At 40.8% G+C, this 15,300-nt stretch overlaps 1 protein-coding gene across 7 annotated transcripts in view; it reads right to left on the bottom strand.

Moving 5' to 3' along the window:
- cep192 (centrosomal protein 192) overlaps positions 1 to 15,300 on the bottom strand; it is a 97,304-nt gene that overhangs the window by 76,577 nt on the left and 5,427 nt on the right. For 4 of the 7 annotated variants that reach the window (XM_039806970.1, XM_039806965.1, XM_039806966.1 and 1 more), the window contains exons 4-11: positions 10,019 to 10,176; positions 9,637 to 9,698; positions 9,205 to 9,346; positions 9,008 to 9,123; positions 8,762 to 8,851; positions 5,944 to 6,096; positions 5,282 to 5,441; positions 1,595 to 1,779 (exon numbers count right to left, since the gene is read on the bottom strand). In XM_039806970.1, the coding sequence (XP_039662904.1) occupies positions 1,595 to 1,779; positions 5,282 to 5,441; positions 5,944 to 6,096; positions 8,762 to 8,851; positions 9,008 to 9,123; positions 9,205 to 9,346; positions 9,637 to 9,698; positions 10,019 to 10,176 (1,066 nt within the window). The remainder of the gene's footprint in view (positions 1 to 1,594; positions 1,780 to 5,281; positions 5,442 to 5,943; positions 6,097 to 8,761; positions 8,852 to 9,007; positions 9,124 to 9,204; positions 9,347 to 9,636; positions 9,699 to 10,018; positions 10,177 to 15,300) is intronic. The other 3 variants (XM_039806967.1, XM_039806971.1, XM_039806969.1) reach the window with 2 other exon arrangements.

Below are 15,300 nucleotides of genomic sequence, written 5' to 3'. Positions count from 1 at the left end.
GACGGCTCTGCAGAGTCATGGAATTATGACTTTGACATTTCATAAAATGCTAAAGGAGCGGCGGTAACTATTTTGTGATGTTAAATGTATATAGCATAAACACTCTTTATTCTATATTTATGTTCTTGACTGTTGCAGTACTTTGCTTTATTGTTCATTTAATTTTAATATGTGTATTGTATTTGCCAAACACCAAGGCAAGTTCCTTGTTTGTGAAAACTTACTCTGCAATAAATCTCATTCTGATTCAGATGAGGGCAAACAAAGTAATTAAGGTTTACAAAATTGAGGTCTTCAATATGCACTAAATTGTGTATGAAATCTCCCAAAACTGCATGAATAAATCCTTCGCACTGCAGATAAAGCACAGATGTCTGACAATTAATCAGGGATGCTAACTTATTAGGGGTGAAAAAGGTGAGAAAGATGCAAACCCCGTAGAAGGGTCTGGTATGGGCAGAAAAGTGTCACTGGAAATTTGAAAATAATTGAATTTCTATTGCTCAATTAGAATAATTGCATTAAACACCCAATTTAATTAACAGTTTCAATTTGTATTGTTTACTTTGAATAATTGCAGTGAAAAACTGAATTGCATAATTTGAAATTGAAAAATACAAAATTTTATTCAGTTACTCTGAAACTTGATTGATCTTCCCTGAAAATGTAACTCTTCATACTTCCACATTCAGTTCTCACAATTCAAATTTAGTTCACACAGTTCAAATTTCAGTTAACTGAGAGACACCCTGTCGTTGAGGAAGAGCATTTAAGTGCAGACTCACAGAACTCTTTTGCTCTGCGTACGTTTCGATAGTTTGTTTATTGGATAAAGTGGTGGTAGACAACTTTTTAACAAGCTAGTGCACTAGTTGAATACATTTATTTTAGAAAGCCCCTCTTCTTAAGGGACAATATTAGGCTATTGTAACAAGCGTTTCGTTTAACTACATTATAATAACGTAGGTCCAGTTTAGCTAGAGGTCTACACCGTTGTCTCATGAATTAGTCTCATGTTACAAAATAAATCCAAAAATCCCAAATTGTTTAATTACATCATGGTTATGGAAGTATTAGCCTTGCTAATATTATGTAAGCATAAAAGAAAATGGAACCGTCACTGGCTAACGTTAGGTTAGTTGGCACTTTGGCTGAGGAGCTTAACTTATGTTGCAATCGTCAGAAAAATTGTGAAGTTAGTAACGTTATATAAATAGCAACGAAGTGCTCACGCCAGGCGTTCTACAAGTGGAATTTGAAATAACAAGTACGCTAGCTAACAATAGATTCCATGGAAATACTGTTAACACTGAATGTTACATCCAAATTGTGATGGCCATTGTTCACTTAAATAGTGGTGGGCTGGTCTGGGTCTCAAAAGTCCAGGGCAAATGGTTTACCCCATCCCTGGATTTAAAGCACGCATTTTCCCCCTATCCTAGAATAGATAAACAGTGTAGCCAACTATACTCCAGCGCTGACACAGGCGTTGTGGAGATAGACTTGGCAATGAGAGTCTTGGGTTATCATAACGCTACTGTAAGAGATTCTTACCAGCAGTCAAAAACTGAACTCCCAGAGGCGGCCTTCTTACCTCAGTATGTCCTGGCAGATTCAAACTGCCATCCTCATCAACAGCACTGCTCCCCACAATCCCCAGCCCACGCAGGACATCATACGTGGTCTGGACAACAGTCGTTGGGAGAGGGATGGTCGAAACTCCACCGTCATTTCCACTTTCCTCACTCCCACTGCTCCCATCCCCACCTCCTCCATCACCTGGAGTAACACAATGACATCAAACAAATAAGTGCTCACCTAAAGATTTGAGGAGACTGACAAGACTAGGTGTGCAACGCATCACAAAACTCACGGTTTGGATCGGATCACGGTTTTGAGTCACGCATCGGATACATTTTCAAATCAGCACAAAAAAGGGACGAATTTAAACAATTTAGCAAAGATGTAATAACAATAATAACTTAACGACAAAAACAGATGAGAAAAGGGGATTTTACCATAACTTTGAATGCAACACAAGGTTTACCAGTTTCAAGTAAATGCACCATTTAGTCATGTCGGTGTTGTTTTTCCGACAGCAGTGACCAGTGCTAGTTTGTGTCTTTTCGCTCATAGGTTTAGCGGCATACTGTTGTACGTACGTCCCGCTGTTGGAATCCTCTACAGTGAAATACAGTCACACTTTTACACCATTAAGCTGTCAGCATTTTAACCGCGTTTAATCCAGCTACTACCTAACGGTAGGCTAACATCAACGTTACCTGCTGCCAAGTGTAGTGTTAATTAGCGTGACATGCATCAATGCTTCGGATGTCAGTTTTGGAGCATCAGAGAGCAGCGCAGACATTTAGGTGGCACCGAAATCTGCGTTGCTATTCCGTCCAGTAGATACCAGTCATTTAGGCACTGGTGCCATATTAGCACCAGATTTTAACATGCGCCGTTCACGTGAACAGAAAATTGCATTGCCTGTATCTTTTCACAGCAACCCTCCATAGAGATTTATCAGCCTACTTTAAGCAACAGCGACAGTAAAAATGTATTTCACACCATTATGGTTAGACTTTGCAATTCATCTGCGGTTCACATGCATATTCTGAACTGTGAGTGTTGATCTGTGCAGACCACGGATCTTAACAAAATTAAAGTTCCCCCAAAACTAGGTCCTTGTTAAATGCAAATCATGCCTATATATGCCTTCACTTTGAAATAGCAAGAAAGCAGGAAAAACAGCTAGAGAACAAAAAAGAAAAGAAATAAGGACGTATTGTACCAGTCACACAATAAACTAGACAACACAGCAATAAAAAAAAAAAGCAGAAACAGACAGAGAAAAAAAAAACAAAAAAAAACAGGTGGTGCCAGAATATCACAGTGCATGATTAAGGGCATAGCACAGCAGCAAACACACAAATCAGGCATTACGGTCTTATCAAGCAATATCAAAAATGGTTTCCACACCTTCAAGAAGTAATTTTGGGAATTCCCTTCGTTAAAACGAATCTGTTCCATCCGAGCCATAGAAAGCATTCCATTGAGCCACCTCCAGAAACATGGGGACAGTGGAGACTTCCAATCAAGTCATTTTGTTTTCAGTTTTTGAAGGAACTCGGCTGGTTGGTTGTGTGGAGTGTGGAGGTAGTGCCGGGGCTGGAACCGCCAGACACTCTGCAGAACTGGCTGGCTGTCGTTAGCTGAAGACCCTTCTCAGCATGTTAGATGTTTCTCACTTTCTGCAGGAGACTCCAGCGCCCGTACATCCAGCGTTCCCAGTATAATTGCTTTCTCGCTCGCATTAGAAGCAGTAGGCTCAAATACGTTGTAAGCAAATGGCTTTTTACCTTAAATTCAGTTTTTCAAGCCAATTATAGCTAAACTTGCACTTCCACATGCCTAAAGAACAAAACATGTTTTATGTCTGTGGTAGGCTAATCCGAAAGAGGCTCGCACCAATAACACAAAAGCCGATTACCTGCAATTTAAGTTGAATATTGGTCTCATTTTTAGTCGTAATACAGCTAATTTGTTTTGAACAAACGAAAGAAAGACTAACATTACAACACCGCGGAATAAAAAAAACAACAACATTGCTCCGTAAGGCAGCATTACCTGGACGTAAGGAAAATGAAGACCTGTTGAAAATGATTTAAGACCTAGACACAACACTTTAGGAAATTTAAGATTTTAAGACCCCACGGAAACCCTGAGATTGACAACGTTTTTAACCTTACCAAATTTTACACCAAGTATACATGAATGACTATTTTTTCATGAAACGCCTTGTAAAATTCGCCACCAGGGCCTGCTGCTTTGGTTCATGACCCTGTTCAAGTGTTTCTGCTTGAGCTTTAATAATTGCCTGCTAACACGTTTATTAAGGATAGTATTCTATTCATATTTTAAGATCTTATTGTAGTCAGATTGTAAAAGGGATGATCTATACGTCTCTAAGTCCTGGAAGCATTTTATCAATATCTCTAAGGCAACTGTTAAGTTTTTTTTTTTTTTTTTTTTTTTTTTTAAACAATTCAAATAAAGTCATCACCGCCTTAAAGGCATCCAACAAAATAGAATCAGAGACCTCCCATTACCATTGGTGGTGAGAAACTCATCTATACATGCAGTCACATGCTCAAAGCACCAGCTGTACTAATATCTTTGAATTGAAGCGATAATGGGCTACGGTCAGAAATCAAAATATTATGATAAGTGGAACATGTAACGTTGGGTATCAATTCAGAAGAAATCATAGAATAATCAATCCTACTGTATGAAAAAGAAAACACATTCTCAGCGGAATGTCAGTGGAATGCTGCAGTCGCCAATTATCAACCATGTTCCTGGTCTTAATTAAATAATTAAATGTATTCATTTTGCACTGAAGCTATAGAAGGAGGTGGTTTTGTTGAAAGTCTGTCCAGGGTTGGGTCCAAGGAACAGTTAAAGGAACACGCCAACTTATTGGGAATTTAGCTTATTCACCGTAACCCCCAGAGTTAGACAAGTCGATACATACCCTTCTCATCTCAGTGCGTGCTGTAAAGCTGTCTGACGGCTCCAGCGGCATCAGGCCAGCACAGAACATGCAGGTGAATGGTTCCAGTAATCCTACTGCTCTGAATTGTGACAAAAGTGACAAAATAAGGCCCACATCTTCCTATTTACATGTTGTGATTTGTAGAGTCACAGCGTGTACAAAAAACAACGTAACATGAGACACAGCCATCTTCTAACCGTAAACAAACCGGGAACTATATTCTCAGGCGGAAGAATATAGTACTTGGGCGGAATGATTTGCTTTGCAACAACCTGTCTAAGAATATAGTTCCCGGTTTGTTTATGGTTAGAAGACGTCTGTGTCCCATGTTACGTTGTTTTTTGTACATGCTGTGACTCTACAAATCACAACATGTAAATAGGAACATGTCGGCATTATTTTGTCACTTTTGTCACAATTCGGAGCAGTAGGATTACTGGAACCATTCACCTGCATGTTCTGTGCTGGCCTGATGCCGCTGGCAAGAAGTTAGCTCGACTAGCCAATCGTGGCTGAAAAAGAAAAAAAGTTGGGTCCCGAAGTGTAACATTAATCAACGCTACGTTTGAACGCACAGAGCGGCATTAGCGAATTTTGAATACAGTATGTTCTTTAGGCAATGTTCAGAAATGACATCGCCCAACCCGGTGTGATAAAAACCTTGACCTTGTGTTTGATGCAGAGCTGTGCAGGAAAGAGGAGACTATGCTCCAGCTTAAGCACCTTGTGTACCTGTGACAGGAGGGTTGATGACTTGTCCCTCAGCAGATCGTCTGTGTTCAATCCCAGACAGAGATGGACCGCCGTGCCCACTGGAAGCCTCATCATCAGAACTGCCTCCCTCTAAGCCTGGCCTGAAACTGGGACGGTTACTCTCTCCAACCTGTACCCAAATACACAGACACACACACTATGAACAGATGATCAGTGAATAGCATCTTATCTCTGTGCACACTGACTTCTTGACTGCAGTAAGGCTCTGGCATTACCCTACATCTACAGCATTGCCGTTCACCTTGAACTCCCAAACTGCAAGTAAGCCTGTTTTTCTTTGCTGTTATTTTCCACCTACCATTAGGTACGATAGCTGTCATTGGCTAATGCTAGCGCTTGTTCCAGCAGACTTCTGCCAGAACAGCATGAGGTCAGTTAAGTTAACTTTAACCAGCCTGGTTCTATGTGAAAAGACAACAGCAGAGAGAAACGGTACTGTATGCTAGCTGTGTGGTGAAGGCAGGTTTCGGAGTGGACTGCGAGTAGACAAGACCCTCTCCCCTCCATGCCAAAACAGTGACAAAGACAAAAGTGTAAATAAAAAAATACCAGTATTTTATTATATCTCAGAGTTTAACAATCTGATGACATTATTGTTTTCTATTTCTGACCAGTTGTCTGGAGGTGCTGGGCAGCAGCCGTGTTCTGGTAGCATTGCTGTTCCTTCTGGCAGACTCAAGCTCATCGTCCGTGTCCTCATCACTGGCAGGACAGGAGTCCATACCTGTAGCAGCCAGACGCACATTAGGCATCTGGAAGTCCTCCTGAAGAAAAGGTACACAAAAGGTACACTTAGATTCTAAGAACATTTAATGGTTGTTCGACATGAATCAAATATATGATTCACAAAAGTAATGGCAGCATTGATTGTAACTTAAGAATTAAAGTCTTTGAAAATCTCTGGCAGCTCACTATTCAATGCCGATTTAGATGGCTACGATGGGATTATAAAACGATTATCGATGCATCTCAATCAGTGTCCAAAATTAACTTTGACTCACCAGGCCAAGTTGGCGGGTAGATGAAAAGAACCACCGGCCAAGCATATTTTTTACCAGTCAAAATATTAAATTGCAGTTTCTTTTGTAACACCCAACTTTTGTATTCATGAAAACAGCAAAATTTCAAAGTGGCTTGTTACACGTAGCTCTCAGTCTCGGCCCTGTGTCAGTGCGCATAACCACGCCGCGTAAATTGGTAGGAGTGTTAAGGTGAGGGTGTGTTTGAGGCCAAGTGTTTTGGTAAACCCGCTACTTCAATGAGCGACAAACGAGAGAAGGGCCTGGTACACCGTGCACCCATCGGACTATGCCTTCCCCAACTCGGGACGAAAGCAAAGGGAAGACCGGACAGGCAGAGGATGGAGCAACAGACGGCAGCAACAGGGACAGGCGACCGTCTCCTGTGCGCTCTGGAGATGGAGATGACAAACTGCAGCCTGCACTGTGTGGACGTGGATTGTGTAAATTGCGATGGCCTGATCAACCGAAACGGCGGGGACTCTGCAGAAGTGTCCATGCGGCTGTCACTTCCTGGGAAGCTGACAGCTCACACAGAGGGAGACAACCTCTACAGACTGCAAGACAGAACGTTTTTAATCAGAGGATTAAAAAACACCTTTGAGCGTTGGTTTTGGGGACTGCTCTGCTCAGGATACTGCTCACAATTATCCACGCTGAAATATGTCCCTTCGTTTACAAACCGGTAGTTTTAAGAAATAACTTCAACATGTAAAGTCATGTATGTCAGGACTGCAAAAAAACAGTGGCTATCTGTACATCTTTGCCAAGCGCAAACCAGTACAGAAGGCATCAATAAATTGTTGGGGAGGGTCATATCTCTTTTCCCAATCATTTTGGAGGGTCATAGAAAAATATATTGCTGACAAAGAGAGGGTCAAGTCTGTTTTGACTAAAGATCCCAAAACTCCTCCGGTAGCCCCTTAAATAAAAAACGAACAGCAAATGGTGGCTCATTGGCCATAATTCTCAATGTAAGAATTGAGGCACTCAAATACTGGCATATTGTCAAAGAAAAAATATATAACACAAATGTCAGTAATGTTCATAAGGAGTGGTGACTGGTCATTAGGGGCAGGTGAGGCACAGTTATTTTTTTATTAATTCAAGATTATCATCATCCATAATGTATTATCTTCTATGAATATAACATCTTCCTATATTGCATATCAATTTTAGTAAGATTGTATTTGACATTCCGCCCCTGCTTTGCTGCTTCAGACTCGTGTTTGTGGTAGGCTCAGCAGCCTGAATATGTCAGAGTGGGGCTAGTACTTACTACTACAGACTAGTGAACATCTGGGAACTCACTGTCTGGGGACTGTTCTCATAGGGAATTAATTTAACCGCTCCACTCTGCTGTTGTTGAAGCTGCCTGTGAAAACCAAACTTTAAAGCACTGCCAGACAAAATATGCGTTGTTTTTTTCAAAACTGTGACGACTGTGGCACACCCTCCTTTCCAACCAATCACATAATTTATCCTGCCACCGTTGTTAGAGACCCTGGTCGTGTGCAATTCACATTGAAATCGACCCCAGTGTTTCCTCTGTTGATTAAAATTTTTGCCACCACGGTATCAGACCTTCATCAGGTAAATGATTTACCTGATGAAGGTCTGGGACCGAAACATTGTATTTTTCTAAATAAATTCTCTCAGCACGCAATAGGATAGCGCTACAACCAAGCAGAGCAACGAAGAAGGTAGCAGAGCTACCTGATAGATTAAACTTTTGCCGTAGACGGTCGGCAAAACTCCGAACACATCTTCCTTTTTTAAGAATGACTTCAGTGCCGTTCTTTGTTGTTTTCTCAAAGAAAAGCTTCTAGGGTTGACAATTGGTGCTTTAACAAAATATCTTCACACTTAGATTTTAGATAAATAATCATCAGTAATGTGGACATAATGTCTAAGTGGGGAAAAGGCAAATAATAGAACAGCTAGTACAGTCTGGTAGGTTCAGAAAAGTACATCACTTAACTGTAATGCAGCCTTTAAAACCAGTAAAAGACAACACACTACACAATGTGATTGGCCCGGCCAGAGTTTGGTTTTTCCAGCTCGCAAGCCAACTGAGAGTTGCTAGACCCCCTGGCTGCAAATTACATTTGCTGCTGCTGGTTGAGCCGCTGGTTTGAAAGGGGTATTAGGGGCTGTGCCTAAGTCTCATAATCGTAGGGAAAACCCTGATGTTTATTCTGGCATCATGTTGGCGACATTCTTATGTATACAAACACACATGTAAAACACAAAGGGCAATATCAAGGTCAGCTAAAATAATTGAGGTCATGTCCAAATATACGATAATTAATTAACTTAATTATCATAACAGGTTTAATATTTATAGTCCTCTCCATATGAACTAGAAGCAGCACATGGGCACAAAACAGTAAGGGTGTAATGTGCTCACCTGATTGTAGTCATCAAGAAACTGGTGTCTATACTGTTCTGGTTCTGTAGAACTTGGGTTTGATATGTTGTTAGTAGCACCCGGCAGTTGCTATGAAAAATAAAATACATTTATGGGGACACTAAGACAAATAGTTTAAGTGAATGAGAGTTGAATGAATGTTTTGTAATAGCTCACTAATCCTGGTAGGTGTAAGAGAAACTATTGGTAAAGTATAACGTGTTTCAAAGAGGAGAAGAGTCTTACTGTTGCAGGAATCTCCTGGCCCTCCACCCTGCCTCTTTGCATAGCAGGAGGCACCAGTTTATTGAAATACAGCTCCAGCTCATCATCAGGCAGGTTGTTCGAATCAATGTCATCATCTGGAAATCAAAAAAATGTCACAACATGTCTCAACATTTGACATGTCTTTTCTGCAATTCAAATATCAAGGATGTATGAACCTGTGATATCGCTGTTCATGCTGTCCACAGACATGAGCTTCTCATTTGCCAGGAAGCTTGAGATACTGCCACTGAAATGGTCACTGTCCACTCCTTCACTCTGCATACTGTCCTCCTCAGCTGTAGCTGGTAAGGGCTGGGCCTGTATGAATTGCCCAGGAAAAGACAACATTTTTGCCCATTGTTTAAAAGACAAACTTGCAACCTATATTTGAAAATAGGATTTAACTTGTTTTTAATGATGAGTTAAGCCTTAAAATGGATCAAATGACTCGCTCTTGTTGATATGCACATGAAAAAGGTCCACATTTTATGAGCCAGAATGAACTGTATTATTACCTATATGACCAGGGTTGAGTCTATAAATTACTGAAAAAGTAATCATCACAGATAAAAAAGTACAACTGCCAACTGGTCAAGGGCTATTGGTACCTGTGCATCTGTTCCATCTTTATGTCCAAACTGGGCAAACGTCAGAAGCCCTGTTGACAGATCTGTCAGACGAGACAGGAAAAATAAAACGTACATTAGTATAATTCAAAGAAAATGGATCTTTTAATAATAATAATAATAATAATAATAATAATAATAATTATTATTATTATTTCTTCTATATATCAGAAAGCACAACTAATAATAAGAATGATTTCTTCTATACATCAGAAAGCACAACCATATGTCCATAAACAGTACATCAATGCAGTATTAGGCAAAGCCAACTCCTATCAAGAAAGGAATTATCACTGATTCTGAGGATGGCCAGTATTGGCACAGTTGTATACCTATTAAGTTCGACAGGTGCAACAGCATTTACCTGTTCCAAGTTCTGTGGGCCGGCCGTGGACTGAGCCCATCTGTGTGGGAGGAAGCCCCAGCATGGAGCCTTGGTTTTGAAATGCGCTCTCATCCAAATGAATCTTCACCAGCATGTCTGAAAGACGGTGGGCTGCAATGAAGTCATCCGCATTGTCCCTGTAATGCAGGTGGGTTATAGGAGGTTAATAATTAGGACCACATAAAAATTACATGGAAAAAGAAGTCGGAATATAAATCACTATAGACCGACATTGAGTGTCCATCTCTATATAGTAATACATACGGCATAAAAAATATTTATTTATTAAAATAACCCTGGCATTATTTGTTTATTTGACAGGGGAAATGCACAGCTTCTTAGCAGTACCAGAGTTAGTGATAAGCTTAATTTAATCAGTTGTCTCTGGGCAGGAAACGGAGAAAAACATCTTAGTCAGAAGGGAAACCTAAAACTGAAGTATAATTATACTATATCATACTTTTAGTGTTATTGATTGTAAATGAATTTCTCTCTGCCAAATGTACATAACTGTAAAAGTATTTAGTGAAATAATTCATTACTGGCGGACGCCGCTCCTTGCGATTGTACATTTGCGCTCAGACACTGCAAATCGTCACCAATGAAAAGGGAACTCCCTGTTGAGTTCAATGATACCTCACACAAGACTACCAGAGTCACCAGTTATGAAAGGGGCGTGGCTTAAGCATAGGGGGTAGGGCTTTGACTTTTGCCCAAAAATCATATTCGAAGTTCGTTTGTATATTAATATTTGAATATATTCGAATATTTATTAATAATATTTTGACCATTAAATGCCTTCAGTTTAAAAAAAAAAATTAAGTCAGACCCTGGATTAAACACAAACAGTGTGCTTTCGACAGGAAGTTCGGCGCTTTCACCGTAGCCTACGTAAGTGGTCTGATGTTTATACTCGTGTGCTGGTGTGTGCGTCGAGCCAGTGTGTGTGGGCGGTGTTGCCAACTTAGCAACTTTTTTTCCACAAAAGTGGCGCCGTTGTAGGTAGGAGAGACAGCGGAACGTGACGGGAGAAAGACGCCGCTGAGCTGGCCTGGCCCTGGGCAAGCCTGCATTCTTGGAGAATTAGGGGGGAATGCACCGCTACCGAGCCACGGCCGAGAGACGTGCGTCGCCGCGACGTGTAGTTACATTTTGAAATGCGTGAAAAAGCCTCGGAATCTGAACTGAAAACAACGTTTACAAGCGAACGCATTTACAAAAAATAATGCCCATAACAGGTTCAAATATTAAGGGCTGGCTAATATTCGTTCGAATATCATTATTTTTTTTAATTACTATTTTTTTTAATTACTTTTTTTTTGACTCCGAACTTCGTTAAGTTCGGAGTTAAGTTCGGAGTTCGAATTAAAAAGCCCTAATAGGGGGCGGGCCAAACCATCACCAATCAAAAATAAACTCTGCTGAGTTAAATGATACCTCACACAAGACTCTACCTTAAACAGTTCAAAAGCCATAAGAGGGGGGCGTGGTTAGGTATAGGAGGTGGCTCAGTATAACACGTAGGCCACGCATTAGTTTTATGTAAATCGGATGAGGTTTGTCATATAAGGTAGATTTCCTGTTGCCAGCGGGGGGCGCTATGACCAAAAGTCAATTTTGGTCTGTAGGTGTCCTCAGGCCTGGACCCTTGTCAAACGTGAGAAATTTCGGGCAGATATGACAATGTACACTAAAGTTACAACAACTTCTTTGTTCATCGATAAATGCTCAAAATGGCCGCCAAGCCACGCCCACAGCGTTTGACGAAGTTTTGCTTTGATAACTTTTCATCGTTGAGGTCTTTAGATGACACAGACCGAATTTCAAGTTTATCGGATGAAATCTCTCCGAGTAGTTCATTAAAGTATAGCACCTATAGTTTTGGGCCTACTTCCTGTTGACACTAGGGGCGCTATGACTTAGTAAATATCTGTCTGTAGATGTCCTCAGGGTTGGACTGTTAAGAATCAAACGTTTCGAGCCAATTGGACAATGTACACTCAAGTTACACCCACTTCCCTAGGACGAAAAGTTTTTCTTTTAATAACTTTTCATCGTTAACGTCTTAAGATGGCGCAGACCAAATTTGACGTCGATCAGATGAAATCTCTAGGAGTTCGTTAAAGTACATGTGAAAATGGCCAAAAATCGCACTAATTTCGAACTTTCAATTCAAAATGGCAGACTTCCTGTTGGGTTTAGGGTATGGCTCCAATGAGCTTTTTTGTACATCTTGACCAAGCCCCCAGGAAGAGCGCCACGTCTAAAAGCCACCATTGGCTTAGCGAATAACGGTGGCACTGCACCCCATGGCCCAGAAAGACTTTTCACATAGACTTTGCATGGCGAAAGAAACCTCTACATTTCAGCGGATAATTTTTTTGGGGTACACCAACCTACCAGCACGAACACTTAAATGGTCCTTGTTTAAAACGTCACTTTTTTTTTTAACATTCACTAGTAGCCGAATCCAGTTATTAAACTAGGTATGATGAACGCCCGCTCACATGACTGCTCTCCCGAGGTCCTGAAGCTGTAATAATGGATATAGCTAATGGTTGTAATTCACCATGTGTTATATTAATAAGTCCATGGTGTTATCTTACGATACACCCGAGGGATGGATGTATGTATGTTGTAAAGCCTGTAACGTGGATGTAACGTCATGTATGAAGCATTTCCCAAACTGGCGGAGCTATCGGCTAGTAGCTATTAGCGGTAGCTAGCATGGATGTATTAAGAGAACGGTAATACTATACATAGATATGCCTACATAACGTTACTACAGACATAGTGATTACATCGCCTTGGTTCTCTCTTATGATACATCTGAGGGTTGTATGCTGTAAAGCTTGTAACGTGGATGAGAGATTAAGCCATGGAAAACATTGCAACAGATTGCAACAGCAATTGAAAGGGCTCTTTCAATTGCTCTGTATGTCTGGCACATACAGTGCCTTGAAAAAACCCCCTTGAACGTTTGACCTTTTGCCACATTACAGGCCTCAAACATAAAGATATAAAACTGTAATTTTTGTGAAGAATCAACAACAAGTGGGTCCCAATTATGAAGTGGAACGAAATTCATTGGCCATTTCAAACTTTTTAACAAATAAAAACTGAAAAAGTGGAGTGCAAAATTATTCAGCCCCTTTACTTTCAGTGCAGCAAACTCTCTCAGAAGTTCAGTGAGGATCTCTGAATGATCCAATGTTGACCTAAATGACTAATGATGATAAATAGAATCCAGCTGTGTGTAATCAAGTCTCGTATAAATGCACCTGCTCTGTGATAGTCTCAGAGGTCCGTGTAAAGCAGAGAGCATCATGAAGAACAAGGAACACACCAGGCAGGTCCGAGATACTGTTGTGGAGAAGTTTAAAGCCGGATTGGATACAAAAAGATTTCGCAAGCTTTAAACATCCCAAGGAGCACTGTGCAAGCGATAATATTGAAATGGAAGGAGTATCAGACCACTACAAATCTATGAAGACCCGGCCGTCCCTCTAAACTTTCAGCTCATACAATGAGAAGACTGATCAGAGATGCAGCAAGGGCCCATGATCACTCTGGATGAACTGCAGAGATCTACAGCTGAGGTGGGAGAATCTGTCCATAGGACAACAATCAGTCGTATACTGCACAAATCTGGCCTTTATGGAAGAGTGGCAAGAAGAAAGCATTTCTTAAAGATATCCATAAAAGTGTCGTTTAAAGTTTGCCAAAAGCCACCTGGGAGACACACCAAACATGTGGAAGAAGGTGCTGTGGTCAGATGAACCAAAATCGAACTTTTGGCAACAATGCAAAACGTTCTGTTTGCGCTAAAGCAACACAGCTCATCACCCTGAACACACCACCCCACTGTCAAACATGGTGGTGGCAGCACAGGGTTTGGGCCTGCTCTTCAGCAGGGACAGGGAGATGGTTAAAATTGATGGGAAGATGGATGGAGCCAAATACAGACCATTCTGAAGAAAACCTGATGGAGTCTGCAAAAGACCTGAGACTGGGACGAGATTTGTCTCCAACAAGACAATGATCCAAAACATAAAGCAAAATCTACAATGGAATGGTTCACAAAAAAATACAGGTGTTAGAATGGCCAAGTCAAAGTCCAACCTGAATCAACGGAATTGTGGAAAGAACTGAAAACTGCTGTTCCAAACGCTCTCCATCCAACCTCACTGAGCTCGAGCTGTTTTTGCAAGGAGGAATGGGCAAAATGTCAGTCTCACTGTGCAAAACTGATAGTGACATACCCCAGACTTACAGCTGTAATCGCAGCAAAGGTGGCGCTACAAAGTATTAACTTAAGGGGGCTGAATAATTTTGCACCCACTTTTCAGTTTTTTATTTGTTAAAAAGTTTGAAATAGAAAAAGAACTTCGTTCACTTACTATCATAATTGGGACCACTGAGGGTTGTATGCTTCACAAAAATTAAAGTTTTATAACTGTATGAGAGATTAAGCCATGGAAAACATTGCAACAGATTGCAACAGCAATTGAAAGGGCTCTTTCAATTGCTCTGTATGTCTGGCACATATTGCAGAATTGACAATAAAGTTGACTTGTATTGCTGGGTACCTAATGAACATGGGTGGCATGGCTTCACGGCTCTAGCATGTCTTCTGTAGTGGACTACTGGCGATTAATATGACTATTTGGAAATAAATACCTTTGCCAAGTGTATTTCACCATGCGTGATTCTGACCGCTCGATAGTCTACTAACCTTACAGCCAAACTCATCCTCGTTACCCTCAACGAGCACGAGCTGATAACCAGGTATTGTTACTACTCAAATTTTGGAAGTTTACTAACTTATAACAACCACCAGCAAATTACGTCCACTGCTTTAACATAACTTTATAACCGCGGCGGTTACATCATTATATATTTTATACCAGATTTTATCACATTTTGCCACAACACTTACCACCCTGAACACTTAAAAAAGGGTCCTTGTTTAAAACGTCATGTTTTTAAAAAAATTTAACATTCACTAGTAGCCGAATCCAGAGTTATTAAACTAGAAATGATGAACCCGCATATTGAACGCGAGCAGATCCGCGGGAGTGCGCCTGCCCACTATACGACGGTTCTCCCGAGGTCCTGTAGCTGTAATAATGAATATAGCTAATGGCTGTGTTGGGAACAAGCAGGGGGTTAAACAATGATTTTAACCAAAAGTGGCTCAGATTGAGCTGACTGCAGAGACAAAGGACACGGGAGGGCAAGACAAAGGATCTTGGCCTACA

This window comes from Perca fluviatilis, chromosome 7 (genome assembly GCF_010015445.1).
Source record: "Perca fluviatilis chromosome 7, GENO_Pfluv_1.0, whole genome shotgun sequence".
NCBI classification, from domain to species: Eukaryota; Metazoa; Chordata; class Actinopteri; order Perciformes; family Percidae; genus Perca; species Perca fluviatilis.
The sequence above is the reverse complement of the archived record's forward strand: the minus strand, read 5'-3'. Positions and strand labels throughout refer to the sequence as shown.